This window comes from Arvicanthis niloticus, chromosome 30 (genome assembly GCF_011762505.2).
Source record: "Arvicanthis niloticus isolate mArvNil1 chromosome 30, mArvNil1.pat.X, whole genome shotgun sequence".
NCBI lineage: Eukaryota > Metazoa > Chordata > Mammalia > Rodentia > Muridae > Arvicanthis > Arvicanthis niloticus.
In genome coordinates this window covers 17,323,375-17,347,839 of record NC_133438.1, presented here as the reverse complement: position 1 = coordinate 17,347,839, position 24,465 = coordinate 17,323,375, and the positions used below count along the sequence as shown (strand labels likewise).

At 40.8% G+C, this 24,465-nt stretch overlaps 1 protein-coding gene across 1 annotated transcript in view; it reads left to right on the top strand.

Annotated features, from left to right (window-relative positions):
* Positions 1 to 16,736: 16,736 nt before the first annotated feature.
* Positions 16,737 to 24,465, top strand: part of Arhgap18 (Rho GTPase activating protein 18) — a 202,462-nt gene continuing 194,733 nt past the window's right edge. Inside the window, exon 1 of the mRNA XM_076927974.1 lies at positions 16,737 to 17,200. Within this exon, the coding sequence (XP_076784089.1) occupies positions 17,088 to 17,200 (113 nt within the window). The 5' untranslated portion in view covers positions 16,737 to 17,087. The remainder of the gene's footprint in view (positions 17,201 to 24,465) is intronic.

The following is a 24,465-nucleotide window of genomic DNA, read 5'->3' as shown; positions in this document are numbered from 1 at the left end:
GCAAGTAAATACGCATCCAAGGCTGCTCAGACATAGCAGAGTAACACTGTGAATTGAGGGTCTATGGACTGTTGTGAAAGCGCCAAGGACCTACAGAACAACAGACACATTGGAGAAAGGTAAACTCTGCCAGTTCACAAATGGGGACAAAATCATAGAAATCAACACTTGCTAAATACCATGAGAGCTGAGGTAACTTCATGAGTCACTCCCAGGGTCTGTGTTGAAAAACAAAGGGGAAAATATTGTCCTCATAGAAGACCCTGGAGGAGGAAGAAGCCACGTCAGATGGGCTCAGGTTGACACTAATGGGAACTGGTTCCTTGGCCACTGAGTGCTACCTTAGCAACCTTGTGGGCATGAAGCTCCTTGTGGATGATCTGAGTCTGACACACGCAAGCCATAACTCCAAAGCCTGACATTCTATTCAATGGCTGCTAAGATTAGAAAAAAGAAAAATCCATGAAATCTTCAAGAATAAAGAAGTCAAAAACAAAAAACAAAAAAAAACCCCAATATCGAAACAACTGCCGATCCCCAACAAAACAAAACCACAAACAAACAAAGCTAGCACAGCTGAGTGGAATGGACTTGCAATTTTATTTTACTATAAAGAAATTTTTCAAACAGTCGACAAAAGAAAAAAAAAATCTCAGTAAAATCGACTTAGATTAGTGGTTCTCAACTTTCCTAATACTGAAGCCCTTTAATACAGTTCCTCCTGTTGTTGTGACCCTCCCCCATCATAAAATTATTTCCATGCTAATTCATAACTGTAATTTTGCTATTTTTATGAATCCTAATGTAAATATTTGCATTTCCCAATGGTTTTAGGTGACTCCTATAAAGTAGTTGTTCAACTACCTCTCCAAAGGGATCAGGACCCACAGATTGAGAATCACTGCTGTAGAGAAAACCATGACCTGGGACTTGTAGCTATATTGCTGTATTTTTCAAATTGCAAGGTAGCTGCAAGTCTGTTTCTTTCAAATATTATTTTACAGAAAGAATCAGAAACCCAGGCAAAACAAAGATAATGGAATAGCAAAATAAATTTAACAGGTTTAATTTAAATCTATTTCAAGTGCCACATCTATTATTTCAATCTATTTCGGGACACGGTGCTACACGCCTGTAATTCTAGCACTGAAGAGGTGAACATAGGAAGATTGATTGACAGTTTAAGGCCAGCCTTAAACTACACTACATAGTAAAGCCCTGTCTCAAGCAAGCAATGACTGGGATAAAGCTCAGTCAGAGAGTCCTTGCCTAGCATGCCCTAAGAGCTGGATATTTTCAGGAGTACATCCCAATATAAGATGCCATGAAACTAACAAAGCATCTTTTTTAGGAGAGTGATTCATAAAACAATATTAAACTAAAAAAAAAAAACAACACACACACACAAATACTTTAATCCATAAATCCTACCGCTAGAACTTTCCCCTTTAGTAGCAATTACAAAAAGAAAAAGTTGCAAAAGAAATTTTCTCATGACACATTCATGAATAGTGGGATTGATGTATATATAATAAATAGTAGACACGATTGTAAAGCTGTCTGGTGAAAATGCAACACAAGTCTAATGAAGAATGAGTGACATGTATATAATAAAAATTCAAGTTAATCCGTGTGTTGTGGTTTGGATATAAATTGTCACCTGAAGCCTCATGTGACTTAGGAAGCAGGCATAATATTCAATGCAGCAATGTTCTGAGATTCAACCTTAAAAAGGGGATTAATCACAAGGGCTCAGGACTCATCAAGGGATCAATCCATCCATGAGTTCAGAGTTGAATGTACTCGGAGGGGGTGGGACCAAGTGTAAGCAGGTTAGTAGGAACTTGCCATTGAAGAGGTATCTTGTCTCTGGTTTTGCTCCTCTCCCAACCTTCCCTCTAGTTCCTTATTCCCTCCCTCTCCCTCTCTGTCATCCTTCCCACTCTGCCTGAGTCCTAGTTGCCATAAGGGGAGCAGACGTGCTCTATCACGCCCTCCCCACTACGATGCTCTGTGTCCTAGCAGAAGCAACGGATGCAAGTGGAAACTCCCAAGTCAGGAGCCAACACGATTCCTTCACCCTTTAAAGTGTGTCCTCCAGCATTTCGCAGCAATGAGAAGCTGATGCAGGAGACTGGAGGTCATCAAGAGGAACAGCTAAGTGACATAAATGCAAACAGGGGCTGGGCTTCACCTCTAGGATCCTTCAGGAAGGACTGCACACATGCTGGTTTGTAAAACACTGTGGAGCAAGCTCAGGAGAAACCATTTATGCGGAGTGGGGGAGCAGAAGTGAAGAGAGGAAATGGTTTCTTTATTTTAGGCCTTGCTACGGCCTGCACTGTCATGGGGATTTATCATCACCTTTTTAAGGTCAGAGGCACTTTAAGTAATTAATAGTCACAATAAAGCAATGGGACGATGGTGTTCATATGCCACCCATGTGCCTCAGATAATCCACAGCAGCTCATGCAGACTAGTTCATTTAATTCCCACACCTCTATAGATAGTAGCAGCCATTACCCCACCTGACACATCAGGAAATTCAAATGCAGAAAGTTAAGCTAGCCAGGCATGGAGAGGCACCACTGTAATTGTATCGCGTGGGAGATCTTGGATGCAAAAACAGAAAAGAGGAGGAAAAAATATAGAAAATGGGGAATAAGAAAGTCTGCTATGTCACACAGCTCGGGAAGAGAGACTGAATTGAGATCTTCCATCTAAGCCCATGTTTTTATCCATTATTCTTACACTGCTCCCATCTCCCTGATTTTTCTAAATATCAACATAAAAAAGCCAAGGCAGTTATCTCAGCACATTCGAGGTTAAGAGAGGGGGATTGCCATAGCTTGAGGCCAATCTGGGCTGCAGAGTGAGCTCTAGGAAAACCCCCGATACAAAGTAGGATGTCTCAAACAAAAAGCATAACAACAACAACAAAAAAAACCTTAACTGGACACAATAGTACATATCTGTAATCCTAACACTTGGGAAGTGGAGCCAGAAGGGTAAGTAGTTCAAGGTTAACTAACCTTGGCTACATGATGAGTTTAAAAACCAACCTGGGCTACAAAGACCATGTCTCTAATTAATTAATTAACTAATAATTAGCGAATTAAAATTATAACAAAAGAGCTGAGAGATGCTCAGCAGCTGAAAGCTTGCTGCTAGTCCAGAGGACCTGATTTTAATTCTTTGCACCTGTATCAGGCAACTCACAACAGATATTTTATTTCCAATGTACTGGGTACCTTCTTTTGACCTCTGTGATCAGCTACAGACATGTGGCACACACACACACACACACACACGTGTGTGCGTGGCAGGTAAACATAAATTTAAAGGATAAAAAAACAACAAAAAAATCTTGATAAATACAATTCCATGCCTTAATATTGTACTGATGGTCTTTATCAAAGCATCCAAACCGAAGTATGGTTTCTCCATCATGGGTTTTAGTGTCAGTCAGAATTTAGTGGTTTGATACCTGCAGATGATGAACTAATAAGTCTACATGCTATTCTTTCTCTATTAGATCAAGTAGATCTAAGATTTGTTGTTTCTTTGTTTGGATAGGGTATAACTCTGTAACCCAGGCTGGCTCTGGACCAGCATTCCTCCAGTGTTCAGACGTACTCCACTTCACCTAGTTTAGGTGCAAGATTTGATGCTTGTCAGTCAGTATGCAGTGTCACAAGAAAGTTAACTAATAAATAGATACAATAGAATACCAAGCAGCAACAATAGCAAGGAAATGTTAACACATGTAACAATATGGACCAGTCTCAAACCTTATTCCTGGGGAAAGAAAATGGACATCGGATAGCGGATGATAACTTTATAGTAACTTCTAGAACCTTAGCATTTGAAAGTAGAGTTTAAAGCAGTGGTTCTCAGTCCTACATGAATCATGGGTCATGAATCCTACAAGGACTGCACATCAGATATCTGGCATATGAGATATTTATAGTATAACTCAAAACAATAGCAAAATTACAGCTATAAAAAAGTAACGACAAAATTTTTATGGCTGTGGGTTGTCGCCTCCTGAACCGACCAGCAGACAGAAGACAACGGACATGGGATCATCTTCTCAACACGGTTTATTCAGGAACTTTGAATTACCGCAAAAGCCTACACCACCCCCCCCCAGCTCTAGCTCCCAGTCCTTAAATCTCTGTGTCCTCTCCAATCAGAATCTGCCACACAGTCATTCTTGATTGGTGCTGAGCGCATACGTCACATGGCCGGATCTTACTTAACGATGAACAAGCAAAATGCATGCGCAGTAAAGCCTAACCTATGTGCCACCCAGGCTTCCTGAAATGGTTAGCCAACATGCCAGGGGCGTCTGGCACCCAGCCAGGCACCATCTTGAGTTTCGCTCCCTACAGTGGGTCACCACAGCATGAGGGATTATATTAAAGGGTCGCAGCATTGGGAAGGTTGAGAACCACTAAGAGTATTTAGGCCTTAGTTAATTTGGATTTACGATTGGCTCACCAAAGTATTTGTTTCTTGTTTTTCAAACTGAACATAAAAGGCATGAGGTAAATGTAATAATGCATGCTTGTGAAGAAACGTCACAAAGGTTGTTTTTTAAATAGATTTTTTTTTAAATAATGAGACATCCATGCATTTATGAATGATGAGTTTCTGTTTGCTGATGTCATAGCTCTAAGCAGTCAGGCAGACAAACTTGGACAAAAGAAGAAGGGCTGTATTTCACTGTACATAAAGTTTGCTTTAAAGGCAAAGGATCGTGAGTAAACACGCACTTAATAAATGTTTAAAGTAATTAAGGCTTAGGAATAGATATTTCATTGGAGCTAACAACAAATGCCCAATTTTCATCTGTAAAGATCTCCCACTTTGGTAGCCATTTTTTACTATTTCCATTGAAATTACTGCCTGGATTTATCATTTATATAAAATTTCAGGGGATTTAATTTACATTTTTTGCTGACTTTTATTCTTAAAAATAAGTGATTAAATCTATATTACTAAGAGATTTATACTGTCCTCTTAACAAATTCTACATGAGTCACGCTCAGTAATAATCACAATTTTAATTCTTTGCATGTTTTAACAACTTAGCAGGCAGCCTTTTTGGGTCTTTTCTATTTCTATATGGTTTTATTTTACTCCTTGAACTCTACCTTTGCATTTTCTGTTATTTTAAAAACTTATTTTCATGGGATTAAGTATCAAGATATAAAGTGCAATTATATCTAATGAACCTATATTGATTATGTGTCCGTCAAACGTGCACATTAAAATTTTATTTATTTGAGTTCAGAAAGCTTGTATGTCAGAATATTTAAAGTGACACTTAAAAGTTAAAGTGAGAAATTATTATGATATATAGAACTTTGGGCATTAAATTATCTTAAAGAATGCAAAATCATTAATTTAGGAGAAATCAACTAAGTCTCATTAAATAATTTCATCAGAATGAGTTATAAGTATAGTATTCAGTGTCTATTCATTAATTTATAAGCTAGACCATGCTTTGCAGTGGATAGCCATGAAAATGGACAGTCACAGATTGCCTGGGTGCCGGTCCATAGAGCCGTGATACTCAGGCTTCTCCACAGAACACGGCCTAGGATGTGCAATTGACTGAGAATCCCATGTCCATGTCACGATGCAGCCTTGACTGTGTCTTTGAGGCCTTTGTAATGGCCTGCATCTGCATCTTGAGAAGTGTTTTAGTTACTTCCTGCAAAATTTTTGAACCAGACTTGATTATTTCTGGACCTGGAGTTTTCTCTGTGTGGACATTTTTGAATTTATTTTATTTCTTCAATATGAATTAGGGTCTCCGTGTAAGATACTTTTTCTTGAGTAAACTTTGCTAGTTTATATCTTTCAAAAAACAAATTAATCTCAAGTGGGTTATTATATTTTATTTTCCATCATCTCTTTACTGTGTTTTAGTGCCTGTAGGACATGTAATGATGCCCCCTCTTTCATCCTGGGAGTTTGTGATTTATTTATTTATTTCTCTTTAATGTTTAGAAGTATACCAATTTTATTGTTTATTTAAAAAATCAGCTGTCAGTTTCATCAAATTTTATACATTGTTTATATTTTTGTACTTAATTAGCTTGCAACAGTCTTTCTTTCTTTCTCTCTCGCTCTCACTCCCTTTTTTTTTTTTTTTTTTTTTTTTTGTAGTGACAGCAAATGAGGTCATATATTCCTGGAAGCACTTCCTCAGCTGGATCCCATTATTATGATTATATTTATATGATTATTATTTTTTTGATTATGATACTAATTCTGATGGTTTGGGTCTTGTTTTTTGTAATTTTCCTTGAAATTTTGTCATTTTTTATTGGATTATTATTACATTTTAGATATGTGTTTTAAAATTTTAATGATGTCTTCAAGTTATTCACTTCTACAGAAATACTCTCATGGTCAAATGTCACTGATACACAGTACAGTTTTAATCTTTAAAAATCCATTTCAGTGTCTCCCTGTAACCAGAATGGTGTTGTTTGGTATTGTATGGTGAATGGTCCATATGCCCTTGAAAAGTTCAGAATTTGTATTTTGCTGTGTTTTGTGAACCACTCTGTGAACAACAGTTTGATGAAGTTAGCTGATGGTATCTGTGCATTTAAAAGGCATAGGTGGAGAAATGTGGGTGTAGTTTTTTGATTTGTTTCATTCCCTATGCATAAAAATTGTTTTTAGATGGATATGCCTTGCCATTATTATATATTCTTGATGAATACATAAATATTTAACATTTTACCAGGATATTATGTTCCTTGGTAACAGTCTGTCTTCTGAAATCTACTTGCCTAACATTAAAAATAAAATGTTTTTGAACAGTATTAGCCCATTTTTTCCATGGTACTTTTCACCTATCTGTCGAAAGTATCTTATGTGTTTGTACTTAAAGAAAAACTTCAGATTTTTCTGTTCTTTTTTTCTGTTTTTCTTTTTCTTTTTTCTTCTTCTTCTTATTTTTTTTAAAGACACAAATCTTGGCCAGGCAGTGATGGTGCACGCCTTTAATTCCAGCACTTGGGAGGCAGAGACAGGCGGATTTCTGAATTTGAGGCCAGCCTGGTCTACAGAGTGAGTTCCAGGACAACCAGGAGCCAGGGCTATACAGAGAAACCCTGTCTCAAAAAAACCAAAAAAAAAAAAAAAAAAAAAAAAAAAAAAAAGACAAAAATCTCCCTGTGTGGCCTTGACAGCCTGGAACTTATTATGTTACCTAGGCTGGCCTCAGACTTTTGGCAATCCCTCTGCCTGAGCCCATTGAGTGATGAGATTACAGGTATGAGCTTCAATGCCTGACAAAAGCATATTTTTCTTGCGGAGAGTATATTGTTGCATCTGTTTTCATTCCATCTGTCCCTGTTTTTTACTGGAGTGTTTGACCATTTTTTATTTAGTGAAGTCAATATACTACCATGCACCACCACCACCCCCCCACACACACACTTTTTTACCTGTTTTTACTTGTCTTCTATATTTTCTGTTACTTTTACCTTGTTATCTGCCTTCCTGAGTTAATTTAATAATTTTCAGTGTCCTGCTGTATCTTCTCTTTTGGCTTAGTAAGTACAAAGTATTTGATATGGTTGTATGGGGTATGATGTAAATACTTAACTTATCCAGTGTACTTTCAGATACTGTATTGCATCATGAACTTCAATTTCTCTCTCTTTCTTGTCTTTGTTCTATTGTTGTGTATTTTCCTTCCACGTAAGATAATAAACATGCACACATTAACTTACAATGTCTTTTAAATTTTTTTTTTTTGCTTAAACCATGATTACTATATAACATGGTTATTAATGGGAAACCTATATTTTTTTATTTATCTATATTATTATACAAGTCTTGGTGTTCTTCATTCCTTTGAATAGGTTCAAAGTTTTCTCAGATGTTACGTTTCTTCTACCTAGTGAATATGCCGTCATGTTTCTTGTAACTCTGGTCTACTGGGAAAAACTCACTCTGCTTTTGTCAAGTAAGATTTTATTAGTAGACATAGCAGTGTCAAATATAATTCCATATATCCATTGTCTGTGTTGTTATTTCTACCACTGTTTGCCTCATTGCCTGAATCTGAAGCTCACTGTGTCACATAGACAAGATCTCAGGATCCACCTTTCTCCAACTCCTTAAGGTTGGGGTACAGGCATGACAGCTGTGCTTGGATTTTCATGTGGGTATGGAGAGATTAGAACTCAAGTCTTTATATTTGTAGACTAAGCACCCACACCCACTGAGAAGTCTCCTAGCCCATATACAATATAATTTAAAGACTGTGTTGCATACTGACTGCCCTTTTGTTCTTCATAAAAATAACCCCATTTTTTTATAACACTCAACCGTCTATGCATTTGTTCTTCCACTTCTAGGCCTGACAACCTTGTGCTAAATCATCTTTATACTCAAAGAATAGAGGAAGAGGAAACATCCTGAGCCATTGATTTGCATATGGGAACTTCAAATTTCTAAGCCAATTTTTTTGTTACAATTAGAACCCCTTAATGAAAGACTCTGCCTGAAAAGTTCCTTACATGGCTGTCATCTCTTCCCAACCATCTCTCTATTTATTGTTTTCTTCAAAAGAAGCTAAAACAGAGATTCTAGATCATACATTTCTAATGCTTCATTAGCCTTTTAGTATTTTAACACAAACCATTTATTGGCCATGTTGTATAATTTTGTCCTGATCTGGAGTTGTTAAAGTGCCTTCAAGATTAACATCAGAATAGCTTAATGTGTTTATAAAAATGTGCTCAATAAGTTCTGATAACACAAAAAACACTGGAGCTTTTCTAAAAATAGAGTAGTCTACGTAAGCTAAAAGCTTTTCACACAAAAAATACATAGAAATAATGAATAAAAAATGGTATTTTAAAATCTGCAACTGTGCTCATAAGACAGTGAGGTAAGTCTCCAGAGAAAAACTAATGTCAGCTCCTTAAAGCTGGCAGGTCCAGGCAAGAGGAGAGAGAGGTCCCAGTCCTGCTGGGTCTCTCTGGGGCTGAGTGGGATGGTAAGTGTTGGTGGCCCAAAGAAACACACCTGGCCGGGAGTCTTGTCGAAGCAGGAACTCAACTTTAATGTAACAACCTCTTGTTTATATAAACTCAGAGCATAGGGAGGAGGAGTTTTGGTGGGGTGAGATGACGTAGGGGGCAGGGAAGGGTGACAGAGGGTGTGGGGTGACTGACAGGGCCAACGGCAAAGCTCTAAATCAGCAACAGCTGAGCAGAGGCAGAGCCAAACAGGTCCTGTTGAGTCACTCTGGACGGAAGTGACTAAGACAGGTCTCAAACTCGAGCCAGGCTCCGGTTTGTCCACAAGGCCCAAAGCAGGGCTGAAATGGGGCCCAACAAACTAACGCAGTAAGAGTAAGAATGATTGACAGCTGGGCTTTTCTAAGGAGGGTCTCAGACAAACTAGAGGAAGTTATTAAGATTTGTAATTAACAATAACTGGTGATTAAGTGAGTATGAACCCACAGTGAAATTGTGTATCAGGAACGCTGCCTATTTGGGTAGGAAAATGAACTCATGTACATATAAAAGGAATACTGGACTGAGATTATCTTTTCCCAGGGCAGACAGATTAACAGGGAAAACCGTGCATCTCAGCTAAGGCTTTATCTGAAGAGGGAGAGAAGCAAACTTATTTCTAGTCTGGAAGTGGTAACTTTTTTAATACAGTGCCCCACCCCCACCAAAGGCTACAAAGCTGTTTGTTTATCAGTGTCTTTGAAGGATTGGTCTCATTCATACCTTGTATATCTTCAAACTCATGACAATCCCCCTTCATCGGTCTCTCAAGTGCTGAGATTTGATGTGAGACATATGTTTAGCATAAGAACAAATCTTGAAAACAGAAAACATATCATATGAGAGAAAATTATCTCTCCAGCCTGAGAAGTAAAGTGCATTATAAATATAACATCCAGTTTCAGTATTATGCTCAGGTTGAGGAGCAGGATTGGAACAGAGAGGCCATCAGCTGGCAGGTGCTCAGCTTCCCCACCTCACTGACTCTGGGTTCAAAACTACATTGCTCTGTGCAGGCACGTTAGCCTGCAGGAATTTAAAAGCCAGTCCCATTGTTTGTTTGTTTATTCAAGGCAAGGTTTCCTGTAGCCCAGGCTGGCCATAAATTTACTTTGTAGCCAAGGATGACCTTGACCTTCTGACCCCTTTGCTTATACTCCCCAAATGCTGGGATTACAGGTGTGCCAAGATGCCCAGTTTATACACTGTTGAGGACAGAACAAACAGCTTCATGTATGCCAGACAAGCCCTCGAACTGAGGTATATTTTCAGTGCCCCAAATTAATATTTCTGCATTTTCACATACTTTGTATGAATATATTTAAATGAGTTCTCAAAGAAGAGAAGTAGCTGAGATGGGATTAAATTGACGAATGTTAGTTTGAGAGTATACGGAAGGAAAAAAATGGAGCTGGGAAAGGCTGGAAAAGCCATCAGACTATGATGGAAAAGTGTGACCTTGAGTGAAAAGAGGGGAAAGAGGAGAAACAGAGGAGGCAAAAGAGGAACCAGGGAAGAATAGAAGAGCAAACAGGAGGGAGGGACAGGGAGAGGTGGGAGGGAAGGACAAAAGAGAATAAGGGAGGAGAGAGGGGAAGGGGCAACAGAAGCAAGGGAGGGTTGTTGCCTGTGCCCTGGACTACTCACTGCCCAACCCTACCTGCCCTTGGGGTTGGAGATGAGGTGGCACAGAGTCAATGAAGCAGACTCTGAGAGCAGGTGAGAAACTCTCTGAAGCAAACTCTCTGAACACTGCTGCTGCAAGCTCCTTTAACACCCTCCACCTGTACCCCATTGGTCCCAAGAAAGCATCTCTTCTAAACAGTAGTTCCTGATTGGCTGGCATTGTCTACTTCAGCAATCCTTGATCTCTCAGGCAGTCCTCAATTAGGTCCTCCTGCAGGAGAAGGTTTTGCAGCTGCATAGCCCCCAGCATTTACATAGAGGCTGCCCCCTTGTTCCTGCTACAGAGGGGGAGACAGTGGGAGGGAGGGACAGAAGAAAGGAAGAGGGAGGGGGGAGAAATGGAAAGGAGAGTGGAACAGAAGAGAGGGAGGGAAAAGGAAGAAATGAAAGAGGAAGAATGGGAGGGAGAGGAATGGGAGGGAGAAAGGGGAAATGGGAGGGAGAGACAGAAGAGAGGTAGGGAGTCAGGAAGAGAAGATAATTTTATGTGTAGTTTAATCAGAGAGTTCTCAAAGGCTTATAGGAAATCCTCAAGGCAGTCTTTCTCCATGTGGGGAATCTGGATTTTTCCAGAACTGTGCTGTACGGGAACCTCTAACATTCTCTGTCCTAGGCTGGGAGTGTGGCTCCAGCTTGGTCCCACAGTGTGGCTGTTAGAACAGTGAGGGTCCTTTGTGAGCAGCATTTCCTGCAGCCAGGGGTTCGAGGTTCACTCTATCAAACATCCACTGTGTCCTAAATTTTACCTGTCACATATGTAAATTACATGGATTTGAGCATCCCTAAGGGCAGGATCTAGATTTGTCTTGTGTCTCCATCTGTTTCCCAGAGTAAATCTCAGTACATTGTTACTGTGATACTAAACTGAACTCTGGAAACCTTGCCTCAGGCCTCCTCACAAAAACCTCCTACAGTCCACATAGGATGAGTTTTCTCTTTTGTGTTCTCAAGACTTGTTCTTACGCTAAGCATATGTCTCACATCAAATCTTAGCACTTGAGAGACTGACGAAGGGGGTTTGTCATGAGTTTGAAGCTATACAAGTTAAGAATGAGACCAATCCTTCAAAGACACTGATAAACAGCTTTGAAGCCTTTGGTGGGGGTGGGGCACTGTATTAAAAAGATTACCACTTACAAACTGACTAGAAATAAGTTTGCTTTTCTCTCTCTTCAGATAAAACCTTAGCTGAGATGCATAGTTTTCCCTGTTAATCTGTCTGCTGTAGGAACAGATAATCTCAGTGGTTAAGAGTACCGGCTTCAGCCGGGAAGTGGTGGCGCACGCCTTTAAGCCCAGTACTTGGGAGGCAGAGGCAGGCGGATTTCTGAATTTGAGGCCAGCCTGGTCTACAGAGTGAGTTCCAGGACAGCCAGGGCTGCACAGAGAAACCCTGTCTCGAAAAACCAAAAAAGCCGGGCAGTGGTGGCACACGCCTTTAATCCCAGCACTTGGGAGGCAGAGACAGGCAGATTTCTGAGTTCGAGGCCAGCCTGGTCTACAGAGTGAGTTCCAGGACAGCCAAGGCTATACAGAGAAACCCTGTCTCGAAAAAAACAAAAACAAAACCAAAACAAACAAACAAACAAAAAAGAGTACCGGCTACTTTTTCTACAGGACCTGGATTCAATTTCAATTTCCAGTACCTACATGGTGAGTCACATCAGCCTGTGAGGGGCCTTCAGTTCCAGAGGATTCAACACATTCTCCTGACTTCCCCTAATGCCAGGCATGCACGTATGTGGTATGCAGACATCCAGGCAAGCAAAACAGCCATACACATAAAATAACAATTTGAAAACAAACAGAGAGAAATAAAAGAGAAATACTAATTTTGGAAACATAGCTCAGAAAAAAAAATGGATTCGTTAACAGGGACCTTGATTTAAGGGTTGGGTTTTGGCAGACAATGAAGGAGAAGCAGCTGGCAGGTGGGCCAGCAAGTGACAAGAGCAGAGCATAGCTCAGGCCCAGCTAGAATGTGAAGTGCATGGCCCAGTACAATGCGAAACAATGGCACTGCAATAGAAGGGGCCATGTCAAAGCTATACCAACTCTAGGCTGGGAACTGAAACTCTACCTTGTGCATGAAAATCAAACAGGTTACTACTGAAGTGTCCCCCAGTTCAGAAACTATATTTTAAAGCATATCAGCATCCATGGATATGAAATGGTGGAAAATTTATCTCAGACAAAAGGATTTTTCATTGTAAATAGGAAACCTGGTTTATTGGCTTTAAACAGACTTTATTTGTCCAAGACAGTGGTTTTCAACATGTGGGCCATGACTCTATTGGGGTGTTGAACAACCTTTGTCATATATCCTGCATATTGGATATTTACATTATGATTCATAACAGTAGCAAAATTACAGTTATGAAGTAGCAACGAAAATAATTTTATGGTTGAGGGTCACCATGATATGAGAAGCTTTATTAAAGGGTTGTCAGCATGACGAAGGTTGAGAACCACTGGTTCAAAATGTAAGGCAGGCATTTGGTTGTGCCAACCAAGTCAGAGGTACCATCAGAGATCCGAGTTTTTCACCTTGAACTTCATTTTGTTCAAAGTTGTCTCCTTAAGATTGAACTTTCCTGGAATAAAGATGGTTCCCACAGCATTAGAGGCACCATGTATCCAGGTTAATGTAATACCACCTGCTTTATGTATGCCACACCGGTGGATTTGTGTGATTCTTGAGGGGTAAAAATTTCTAATGCTACAAACCTGCCCGGCATCTTTATTAGCTAAACTCAAGTTACTGTATTAGTAGTTTTTCTCCTTACGGTGATGACATATGTAAAAGAAACAACTTAAGGGAAGATTGTTTCTGTTGGCTTGTGACTTAAGAGGTGACCCACGACGATATGGCACTGCAGCAGCAGTGTGAGGTGTTTGGTCGAGTGCACTCACAGTCAAGGAGCAGAGAGATCTGAACGCTGGTGTTCAACAAACAGCACACCATCTACCCAGTCAGAACCCAGCTGCGGGCTCCTGTTGTTCTGATTCAGAGATGTGTCTTATAGACAATTCTAAACTGAGTCAGGGTGACAACAAAGACTACTACGAAGAAAAACCAAAAAGAGTTTTCTATAAAGGAGTGAGATTGTAGCTGACAGTAAAGCCCAGTCTTGGCGTCAAGTCAGTTTGGGATTGTCCTTGTTCTTGGCTGTTAAGTTCTACTTTCTTGGGAGAAGGTACCTGAAGAATGGGGCTATAATCTAGACTAAGCATTGGGCAAGCCCAGGGCCAAACAGCTGGGGTTCACAGCCACCCTGCTCCACCTGCTAGCTCTTTCACCGTGGGCTTTTTTTTTTTTTTTTTTTTTTTTTTTTTTCGAGACAGGGTTTCTCTGTGTAGTCCTGGCTGTCCTGGAACTCACTCTGTAGACCAGGCTGGCCTCGAACTCAGAAATCCACCTGCCTCTGCCTCCCAAGTGCTGGGATTAAAGGCGTGCGCCACCACCGCCCGGCCACCATGGGCTCTTAACTCCTTGGTTTGCAGCAACGGCAGCAGATGATAACATTCTCTTACCTTTCATTCACTGCCTCTCGTTTTTGTACCGTTTGTTCCCAGCATCGCCAAGCGTGTTATTACTTATTGACAATTTAGAATGTACAACTGATGTAAATGCTCCTAAGAGATGCCCCTTGTGGTAACTAAATGTGATGCTTATAAAGAATTGAAGATAATGAGGCTCACGTAAGCCATGACTTTGACCCCAAAATGAGAAAATCTTGGTTTTGGTAATGAGGACACTATATATAACATTTTAGAACCAAGTTACTGCAATATAAAGAACCACAAAAAAAAATTAAAGTTTTTTTTGTTTTTTGTTTTTTGTTTTGTTTTTTTTGTTTTTTTTTTTTTTTTTTAATGTAGGAAGTGAACAAAGAAGAAGACGTGAGGAGTCTCTGCTCTGAGGCTGAGAGAATGAACCTGGAGCATTAACAAGTGATTCTCAGTCTCTGCTTCATTCCTCTTGGGATTTAAAAAGAAATCACAGAACAGGGTTCGGGTGGGGAAACAGCTCAGTGTGTAAGGTGCTTACCTCACAAACACCAGGACCTGAATTCCTTCCTAGAATACATGAGAAAACAAAATAGAGCAAACAAGTAACAAACACAAGTCCAGAAATGGTACCTCACTGTTCTCCTGGTGCTGGGAGGCAGATAGAGGCAGCAGGCTTGCTGGCTACTCTAGCCTGGTTGGTGAGCTCCAAACTAATGAGAAACTCTGTCTTAAAGAAGAAGCATGGCATTTTTAAAGACTGTGCTCTAATCTCCAAATGTACACATGTACACACACATGCACACACACATGCACACATACACATGGGGGAGAGAAAGAGAGAGAGAGAGAGACAGAGAGAGAGAGAGAAGAGAAGAGAAGAGAAGAGAAGAGAGGAATAAAAGGGGGGATTAAAGGTATACAAATGCCTGAGTAACATCAGCAACATTGTCCTCTGTTCCATGCTCATGCCTGACACACACACACACACACACACACACACCCCAAAACCAAACAAACACAAACCGTCTCTACCCTAGTCATCTAGTCTTGTCAAGTCTGCACAAACTGACCCATACCCTTCCCTTCTAGCTATGGGATCTTTGCTTTGCTCGACTCTGAGAAAGATCTTTCTGTTTCTGGAGTATCTCCAGGAAACGTGTGTAAATGAATGAACTCCATCAATTTCTCCAATGGCCACTCCAGTAGGAGGAATTCCTTCCTGTGCTTCCATTTATCCTCGAAACACATGATGGCAATGGGACAGATGTATACAATCATACAGATGCAAATGCCCAGCGTGTTCCACAGCAGTAGGGAACACTTCACTGTTGGTAGCCAGACAGAATTCAACTAGAGATGATTCTGAAGTCGGAGTGATGAAGTAAACCCTGTGATGTCACAGGGTAGGTAGCCAGAAGGCACTCTCTGATCTTAGGAGACACTTGGAATTCCTGGGGGAAGGGGGGCTAGAAGGATGCAGAGAATGGAGCAGCAGGGTTGAGAGGATAGAAGAGGAGGAGGAGGAGGAGGAGGAGGAGGAGGAGGAGGAGGAGGGGAGGAAGGGAAGAGGAGGAGGAGGACACAATTAAAACATCCAAACACAGTATCGACAAGTCAATTTACTTATGATGGAAACTTACACTGTATTATATTTTTAAATATTTGACTAGCCACAGAGAAGAACAAGAATCAGGATCTTTGTTTATATGAAATTCAAGAACACTGGCTTCCCAGTTAAAGGCAATGTCCAGATTACCTACCAAATCCAGAGTTGAGCCTCACAGAAACATTAACAGAATTTTTGCCCTTTATCAAGTCTTGAAGAAAGATTTGTGTTTATAATTTGAAGTTATCAAATGTTCTCTGCTGACACTGAGGGTAAGACTGGTTTCAAAATGTATGCTATTACAGTATATAGATAAATCTATATATTAACATTTCCATCTAACACATTGCAAATCACTTTATGGAACACTGCTTTGAGAAATTAGTCTGGGCAGCATATTATACACACACATCAATAATTTTGAGGCTCATTGCCTAAATTTTCTAATATAGGCAATTCTATATCTAAGCCATCAATGATAGGAATGGGTTTCACTGCCTACGCCAGGGGCGCTTGACCCCAGGGACAGTTTAATTGCACAGGGACAGTTGAGGTTAAACGCTATTGATAGCTTCCAAAAAAAAAAAAAAAAAAAAAAAAAAAAAAAAAAAGGGTCTTGTCAACCTGTCAAAAGAATTGTCAAATCCACAACAGTGCATCTTTGTTTGCTTTGTACAGCGGAGGGGATGAGGAAGGAGGTCATGCCCAAACTTAAAGTCGCCTCCACCGAATTTCATCTTGCACAGTGTCTTCAATATCCCTTTTTCATATTTAGAAATGTCAAGAGTTTGACAAGCCCTGGAGAGGCAGCTGGGGTCTGAGCATGCTCAGTAGACGGCCTCTTTCTGTGCATGCTGAGAGCTTCACTTGGCACAGCAGCTAGCATTAGACCTGAAGGCAGCCTGCTTGTGCGCAGCTGCTGCTCCTTGCCGGAAAGCTGATCACTGCACCAAGATCAGCTTTGGATCCTCGGGAGCAGCAGCAGCTGAGCAGCCCCGGGGTCGCAGGCATGCACCAGCTGAAACTTGTGCAGGCTGCGTGCTAACGGGACTTCCTCCTCTGCTGCCCACGCGCCCGCATGCATAGTACTTAAAACAGCTGCCCTGCTGATGGAGCAGAAGTGACAGGCTCCGGATCCTGGCTCACCTGAGGGGACCAGTGAGAGGCACAGAGAAGGGGTATAGAGCCGGGAGGAAAGCGACTCTGACAGAGCTCTCAAGACAATGTTTTCTCAAGATCACGTTTCCCCACTTCTTGGGACTCTGGGGTCCCCCGCTCTGGACCTGAGGAAGATGGTTACAGCAGTGACTAGGCTTGTGCACTGCTTTCACCGCAGGTAAGGGGAGCGTCTCTGCAGGTTTTGTTAACTTAAGAGGGTTGGCAGATTTTAGAGGGATGGTTAAGGAGCTTTTATCTATTGATGATATCTCCACAGCAGCGTTAATAGTTTCTCCTTAAAGGAGACTGGGGAAGAGATCTTTCGGGGGATTAAAAAAAAAATTTCTGACGGAGATTAAACACACAACAATTTTATTCCCTCTGACCTCAAATCTCTTTGGACCTCACAGTTAACCATCTTGGTAGCATTTTGCCTTGACCCTGTCATTTAACTTTCCATTTGCAAGATCAGGTTAAAGGTAATTTATTATTTTTAGAAATGAAGCTCCATGCCTTTTTTTTTTTTTTTTTTTTTTTCCTTTAAGGAAAAGAACTTCTTGAAATACAGGTAAACTAATTAAAAAAGAAAAAAAAAAAAAAAAAAAACACCATGTCAGCCAAGAAAAATACAGCTGATACTAATAGTCAACACTAACTTATGTAGCATCCACATTCACCTGGTGTTTTTATTGCTGTCAAAAGGTATCCAGTACTTATTTTTAAGAAATAAGCACATGACTTTGTACAAAAAATGATCACTCATTCTGTGACTGTTGGGCAAGATGGGATATCTTCAGAGGCATCAGCTGGAAAGAGCTATTTCCCAAATGCAGTTAGGTAGGTAAGGGTGTGTGGGGAGGGGGGTGGGGGTGGGGGTGTTGGAAACCGTGGGATCAGATTTCCAGATGGTTCTTCATGTGAAGAAAGTAAGAGAGTGGCGGGCTTTTGGAACTTAAACCAGAAGCAGTTGAATAAAATTAACCACACATTTCAAAAGAAAAGGCACCCAAATGGCCATTTAATTGCAGCTACAACTTCCATTGCTATCGAATTGCCTGAATGTTTTTAAAGAAGGAAGCACTCTGCAAGCAATGGGCATAGCTTCGTGACCTTCGGTGACTTAGTTGGGGCAGGATGATGCCTTCATCCTACTTTGGTATTAGATAGCTTTCATCCTTACTTAAAAAAAATACACATTAATAGCTTACACAAAATAGTAACTTATTTCCTGTAGATATTGAAGGATTGGTTTTTTTTTTTCCGTGTATCAAAGCTAAAACAGTGAAAACAAAAAGAAAATATGAAAGATAACGGTGAAGAGAACGGCATGGAGGTGCATGACGCTCATGCATTAATGGTTGGGAAGGGAGATGAACTTTGTGGACAAGGCTTTTAAAGTCTTTATGGAAATGTCAGCTACTGCTTGCCATGCGTTTCTCTGTGGGCACATTTGAATATAAACAAGTGACACTATCAATCTTGGCACAGCTATTGCTTTAATACCTGCTTTATTTCGGAACTGACGCTCCCCCATAAGCACTTGCTGTTTGCCACAGCAGATCTATATGGGTTGTGAACATGGACCTGACACATGACATTAAGGCAAGTGAGAAAGGCCAGGGATGTGTGTCCCAGTCTTGAAAAGGGCCAATTAAAGGTAATGATTGCAGCTGGTCAACACGTTGTAACAGCTAGACAAAATGGGACAGGAGGCACAAACCTTGCCTTTAGTGAGAGGGCTGAAACTCCCTGTTTCTAGTTTGTTCTGAAGTAGAAGACTCTAACTGCAGTGAATTAAAGGTTTTTTTGTGCAAAAGAAAGACCCCCCTCTTTACAGCTTTGTTTTCCTGGAGGAGACTTATGCTTTTCTTTTGTTGTTGTGGCTAATAATAATAATAAATAATATAAATACATAGCAGCAGCCCCACTCTGAGCTCACTGCTTACCCATGACCCTACAAAAACTACCAAGGATTCCCTGTCAAGGCCTGACCTCAGACTTGCTCGCACTGATGATCTCCAGGGTCTCCTCCATTCACAAGTCTCTGTGCAGTTAATACAAGCCATGCACTTTTCAGAAATTCCCAGTGGCCTGAGATCTTGAGAAAAGAACCACCACAAAATACAAACCATCTCCCAGACCCTTTCTTTGGCTGGTTCTCGCTCTCTCTATGGGACAATGGCTGTTTGAAAGTATAAGTCCTTACTTAACAGCAACTGTCCTGAGTGTAGTTTGACATTTAATGTGCTCTCTTATTGAACTCTCATAAGCAGCCGCCTGGAATAGCTTCCTCAAGAGGAAGAAGAGAACAAAGTCATCTGCATATTTGAATGGTCAGGACAGACAGTGGTTTCTATTTGGGATTTGATCTGCTGTCAGGGAGCTTGATCCTGAAGAAAAATGGCCTCTCCCTCACTCGGCAGCCATTGATTGCCTGTAGCGAGTCATCTAGGAGAGGAACCTTATGAAGTTTCCCCGGATAGAGTGGCATGAAACTTGATGACAGCATTATTCAGGTCTTATTTAGGCAACAATATCGCTGAGATTTTGTGGCTGTAACTTCCTTTTGTGTGAGAATACATGAAACTCACAGGTCAATGGGAAGAACTAGAAAATACTCTGAGTTGGGGTAACCCAGACCCAGAAGACAAATGTAGCCTGCTCTATAAGGATCCTAGTTCCTGGCCATTTGAATATATAGCCTAAAGGAACTGGAGAAGCCAGGGAAGTAGCAAGGGGCCTGGGGGCTTTGGGGGGTGGGGAGGCGACTAAATTTTTAAAGCTGAAATTTCTTGGAGGAGCTGGCATTTGAAGTGCTATAGGTACCACAGGAATGACTAAGCAGAGTCAGAGGGATAGGAAGCTGTACAATCCAACCCATGTGCCCCATGTGGGTATGTCATGTCTTGATTGGTGCTTAAAAATATCATCAGTTTGTATTTTCTTTTTTTTGTTTGTTTGTTTGTTTTTCGAGACAGGGTTTCTCTGTGTAGTCCTGGCTGTCCTAGAACTCACTCTGTAGACCAGGCTGGCCTCAAACTCAGAAATCCGCCTGCCTCTGCCTCCCAAGTGCTGGGATTAAAGGCGTGCACCACCACTGCCCGGCAGCAGTTTGTATTTTCAAACTAGAGTGGCTTTCACCCTCACTTATTTTATGAGATGACGCTACAGTGGTTTGTCTCCAGGCATCTAAACTCCAGCATCTTCCATGGTAGAGCGCAGTTTGTATTGTATTGGTGACCCAGGCTATTCTTCATACTGTGTTCCCTGACTCTAATTTTAGCCTTCCCTGCCTCCATTTCATTTATTTTTCACAGAGTGGCCTTGAACTTTGAGCTAAGCTTTCCACATGTAATTGTGAGTGTGCTTTAGCCTACTCAGCCAGGAGTCTTATTTTTAATAAACCTTCCAATTGAAAAGGAAGAGGATTCTTCAGCTTTTCTGCATAAAGAAGAGTATCTAGGAGAATAAAGAAAAGCCACACATAAATGTTTCTCCCTTGCATTCTACAAACTGTGGCTTTGGTTTAATCTACTTTTTTTGTTTGTTTGTTTGTTTTGTTTTTCGAGACAGGGTTTCTCTGTGTAGTCCTGGCTGTCCTGGAACTCACTCTGTAGACCAGACTGGCCTCAAACTCAGAAATCCGCCTGTCTCTGCCTCCCAAGTGCTGGGATTAAAGGCGTGCGCCACAACTGCCCGGCAAGGTTTAACCTACTCTTGATTCCTGGCCCTGTTAAGCACTGTCCTGTCATAGTTCCTGCTGACATTTGGATATAAAAGCTCTCCCATGTCGGGCAATGGTGGTGCACGACTTTGATCCCAGCACTTGGGGGAAGTGGCAGGTGGATTTCTGGTTTTGAGGCCAGCCTGGTCTACAGAGTGACTTCCAGGACAGCCAAGGCTATACAGAGAATCCCTGTCTCAAAAAAAAAAGCTCTCCCACAGGCTTAGGTGTGTAAACACTTGCTCCCCAGCTGGTAGCACTGTTTTAGGAGGTTGTGTAACATCTGTGAGTTGGAACCTAGCTACAAGAAGAGGGTTTGAACTCCACATCTGGCCCAGGTCTTTGTCTGTTTTCTATACTGCAAGATCTAAGGAGATTGTATTAATCGGGCTTCTCTGGAGTCACAGAACTTACGGAATGTCTCTCTATATTGAGGGAATTTATTGTCATGAGTGATAGTCTGCAGTCCAATTAACCCAACAATGGGCAGCTGTGAATGGGAAGTCCAAGAATCCAGTAGTTGCTCAGTCCCACATGGGTAGTTGTTTCAGCCGCTCTTCTGGAGAAGTAGGTCCCAACAGATTTGCTGGCAAGAGAGTGCAAGCAGGCAGACGAATGAATCTTCTTTCTTCCATTGTCCTTATGTGGGCCTCCAGCAGAAGGTGTGGCCTAGATTAAAGGTGTGTACTACCATGACTGGATCTGGGAATTGCTTTGTCCCAGGCTGACCTTGAACTTGGAGATCTTGCCTCAGTCTCCTGGGATTAAAGGTGTGTACTACCTTGCCTGGGCCTAAGCTTTTCATGGACACTATGCCTCAAGATCTCTATGCCAAGATCCAGGTCAGAAACTTGTGTCTTCCAGCCTCAAGATCTGGATCACAGTTGAGTTCCAATTCTAAATTGTTGTTCATTCCAAATGAGTCAAGTTGATAACTAGGAATAGCCATTACAGAGTCCAAGCCATGTGACCATAGACTATGCCTCAGAAACTGTGAGCAAAAATTAACCCTCCCCACCTTATGTTGCTTTCTTTCAGGCTCTTGATCACCATGACAAGAGAAGTAACTAATACAATCCCCAACTGTTCTTTTTAAGATCGGTCTTGGCAGTGTTACTAGCCAACTCAATACCACATATCTAGACAACTCTAAACTTCTGAAACATACAAGGTCATTCTTGGTTTACCCTCATTTTCTGCCTCCTTCCCTTTCTTACTGTTTTGTGAGTTCTTGACATTCTCAAAACTGAGCTTTAAGCACCTATACCTGCTATTTGCTCCAATGAGAATGTATGTGTGTATGTGCATATATGTGTGTATAAATATATATACATACATATTAGTTAGAATTTATATATAAAATATATATATTCCAGCTAGAATACATATAGATAAAAGTTAATATATACACATATATTAAATATGTAAAATATATATTATATATCTATTTATAGTATATATTATATATTTATACATAAATGTATGAAATATATTTATAATGATATATAATATATAATAAATTCTATTAAATATAATTATATATGTGCATATTAATATATGATATATTTAAATTAACTTATATATTTCCTATGTAAATATACATATATTTAACTTTTATCTACATGTAGCCTAATTCTCCTATTGATTGATTCAGATTCTGGCCTAATGTCAGCTGTTTTGTGACTACAGAGCTTGGCCTCATCATGTCTTCACTTGTAGAATAATGTGATCAGTATTAAAACACTGTGTCTGTCTGAATGCTTAAAGTATCGTCTTCTATCAGACCGCCATCAGCATGGCGTCTGCTTTGATGTTTGATTCTGTGCATATGGATGGACCTAACTGATGTTTATTGTTGAAAAAGTGGCAGGTGGACAAACGACACTTAGCACTTTTGTCTTTAGAGTTTGTCCTTAAACAGTTTCCAGACTGGGGAAGTTTGTGCTTACCAGAAGGCATGCACATTTCTGGGCGTGACCTTTGCGGTTGCTCTGTTATTATCTGTTATTTTGAGCTTTTCTGCATCATTTTCTTAAACTTAGGAGTTGGATGAATTATAGCTCTGGGCAAAATCTGGCCTAATAACCTGTTTGTGTAGATCAAGTGTTACCAGAGCAGGCTGCCTTCGTGTTCGCTTCTGCATTGTATAGGACACATGCATTTGTGACAGAGGCCATGTGACCTGCAAATGAGAACATGCTGACATCATAGCTGAAGTTTGTTGCCCTTTGCTGTGACCTGAGAAGGAGCTGCAAGCTGCTGCTCCTGTTATCATAATATAAATATGTTTCGAGATACTGGGTTGCCAAAGGGGTCCCGACCCACAGGTTAAAAACCACTGTTAAGTTTTGTCTGTCTTTCTTTTTGAGCTTTTATGTAGGTTTTGATCATGGTGCGCCTAAGATGTGTTTGCTCTAGGTTCAAAGTAACAGTTTGGTAGAGATTTTATTACATTCACAATTTTAGGAAAAACTTTAAGCTGGGATTTTGTTTATAGTGCGGCTGCTGAGTTTGTCAACAGCCGAAAACAAAACACATCACCTGAAAGGGATCTATGTCCAGCTCCACAAGAGTCTTGCCATTCATAGTGGATTTTAGAAGGTTACATCTGGAAACTTGTGTATCAATGTGTAAAACTGGTTGGCATTCCATGTGTGAAATTCATTTCCCCCTTTCCTGGAAAGGAAGTGAGCCTTTCTCTTGAAGGGGGCATCACTGGCTCCCAACTGCCACTCTTACATGGGGCTTACAACACCAAAGGGTAAGCTACTAGAAGTGCAAACATCACTGAGGGATTCTTTCCTGGTTCTTCCTACACTGCTGAGAGAAGGACTCGCCCATTCTCTAAGTAGAAGCCCTCAGCTCTGGGCGCACTTTTGCTAGGAGATCCGTTTCCTGTTCCTACCATAGAATCAGCACACTCCATCGATCGTGTTTTAGAAAAACAAAAAACTGACCTTTAAATTTTTCTTTACTTTTATGTGTGTATGTGAGGCTCACATATCGGCGCAGGCCTGTAAGCACATGTGTGCCAGCCAGACATGGATGGTACATGTTCCCCTCTTAATGTTTCTAAAGCAGCAGCTCTCCATGAAACTGGAGCTCCCTATTTTGGCTAGGCTGTCTTGCAGATAATCCACCAGGATCTGCCTCTTCCCTATCCCTGCCCCCTCCCTTCCACCAGAGCTAGACAGTGTCCCACAGTCTGTACCTGGTTTCTATGACTCCAAATTCAGGTGTTCACGCTTACGAAGCCTGCTGCCCACTGAATCCTCTCCCCAGCTCTCATTTTAAATGTTTTGTTGCTATTTATAATGCTTGGAAGTAAACTGTGATGTCAGAATACAAATAAGGAGAAAACAATAATGAAAAACGAAATGTAGACGTACCAGCTCACTGATGCTTTGGTAGCCAGCATAGTGACCAACAAATGCAAGCCACATACAAAGCTCCCAAGTTCTCTCTCTGAGGAACAGCCATTTCTTCTGTGCTTGGACCTGTATGCTTTTTTTTTTTTTTGTTCTTTTAAAAGTCTAGGAATAATTACTGAAATGTTGGTTTATAGATCACCAAATCCATCCAACGAAATAACTACCAACTCCATAAGGTATGCAATTCTACACTGTGAATCAGTTACTGATGTATAGTGTAGGGATATAGGCTTGACAGATGCTTGAACAAAAACAATGATCTAGAGACTGGATGGGTTCGTGTACTAA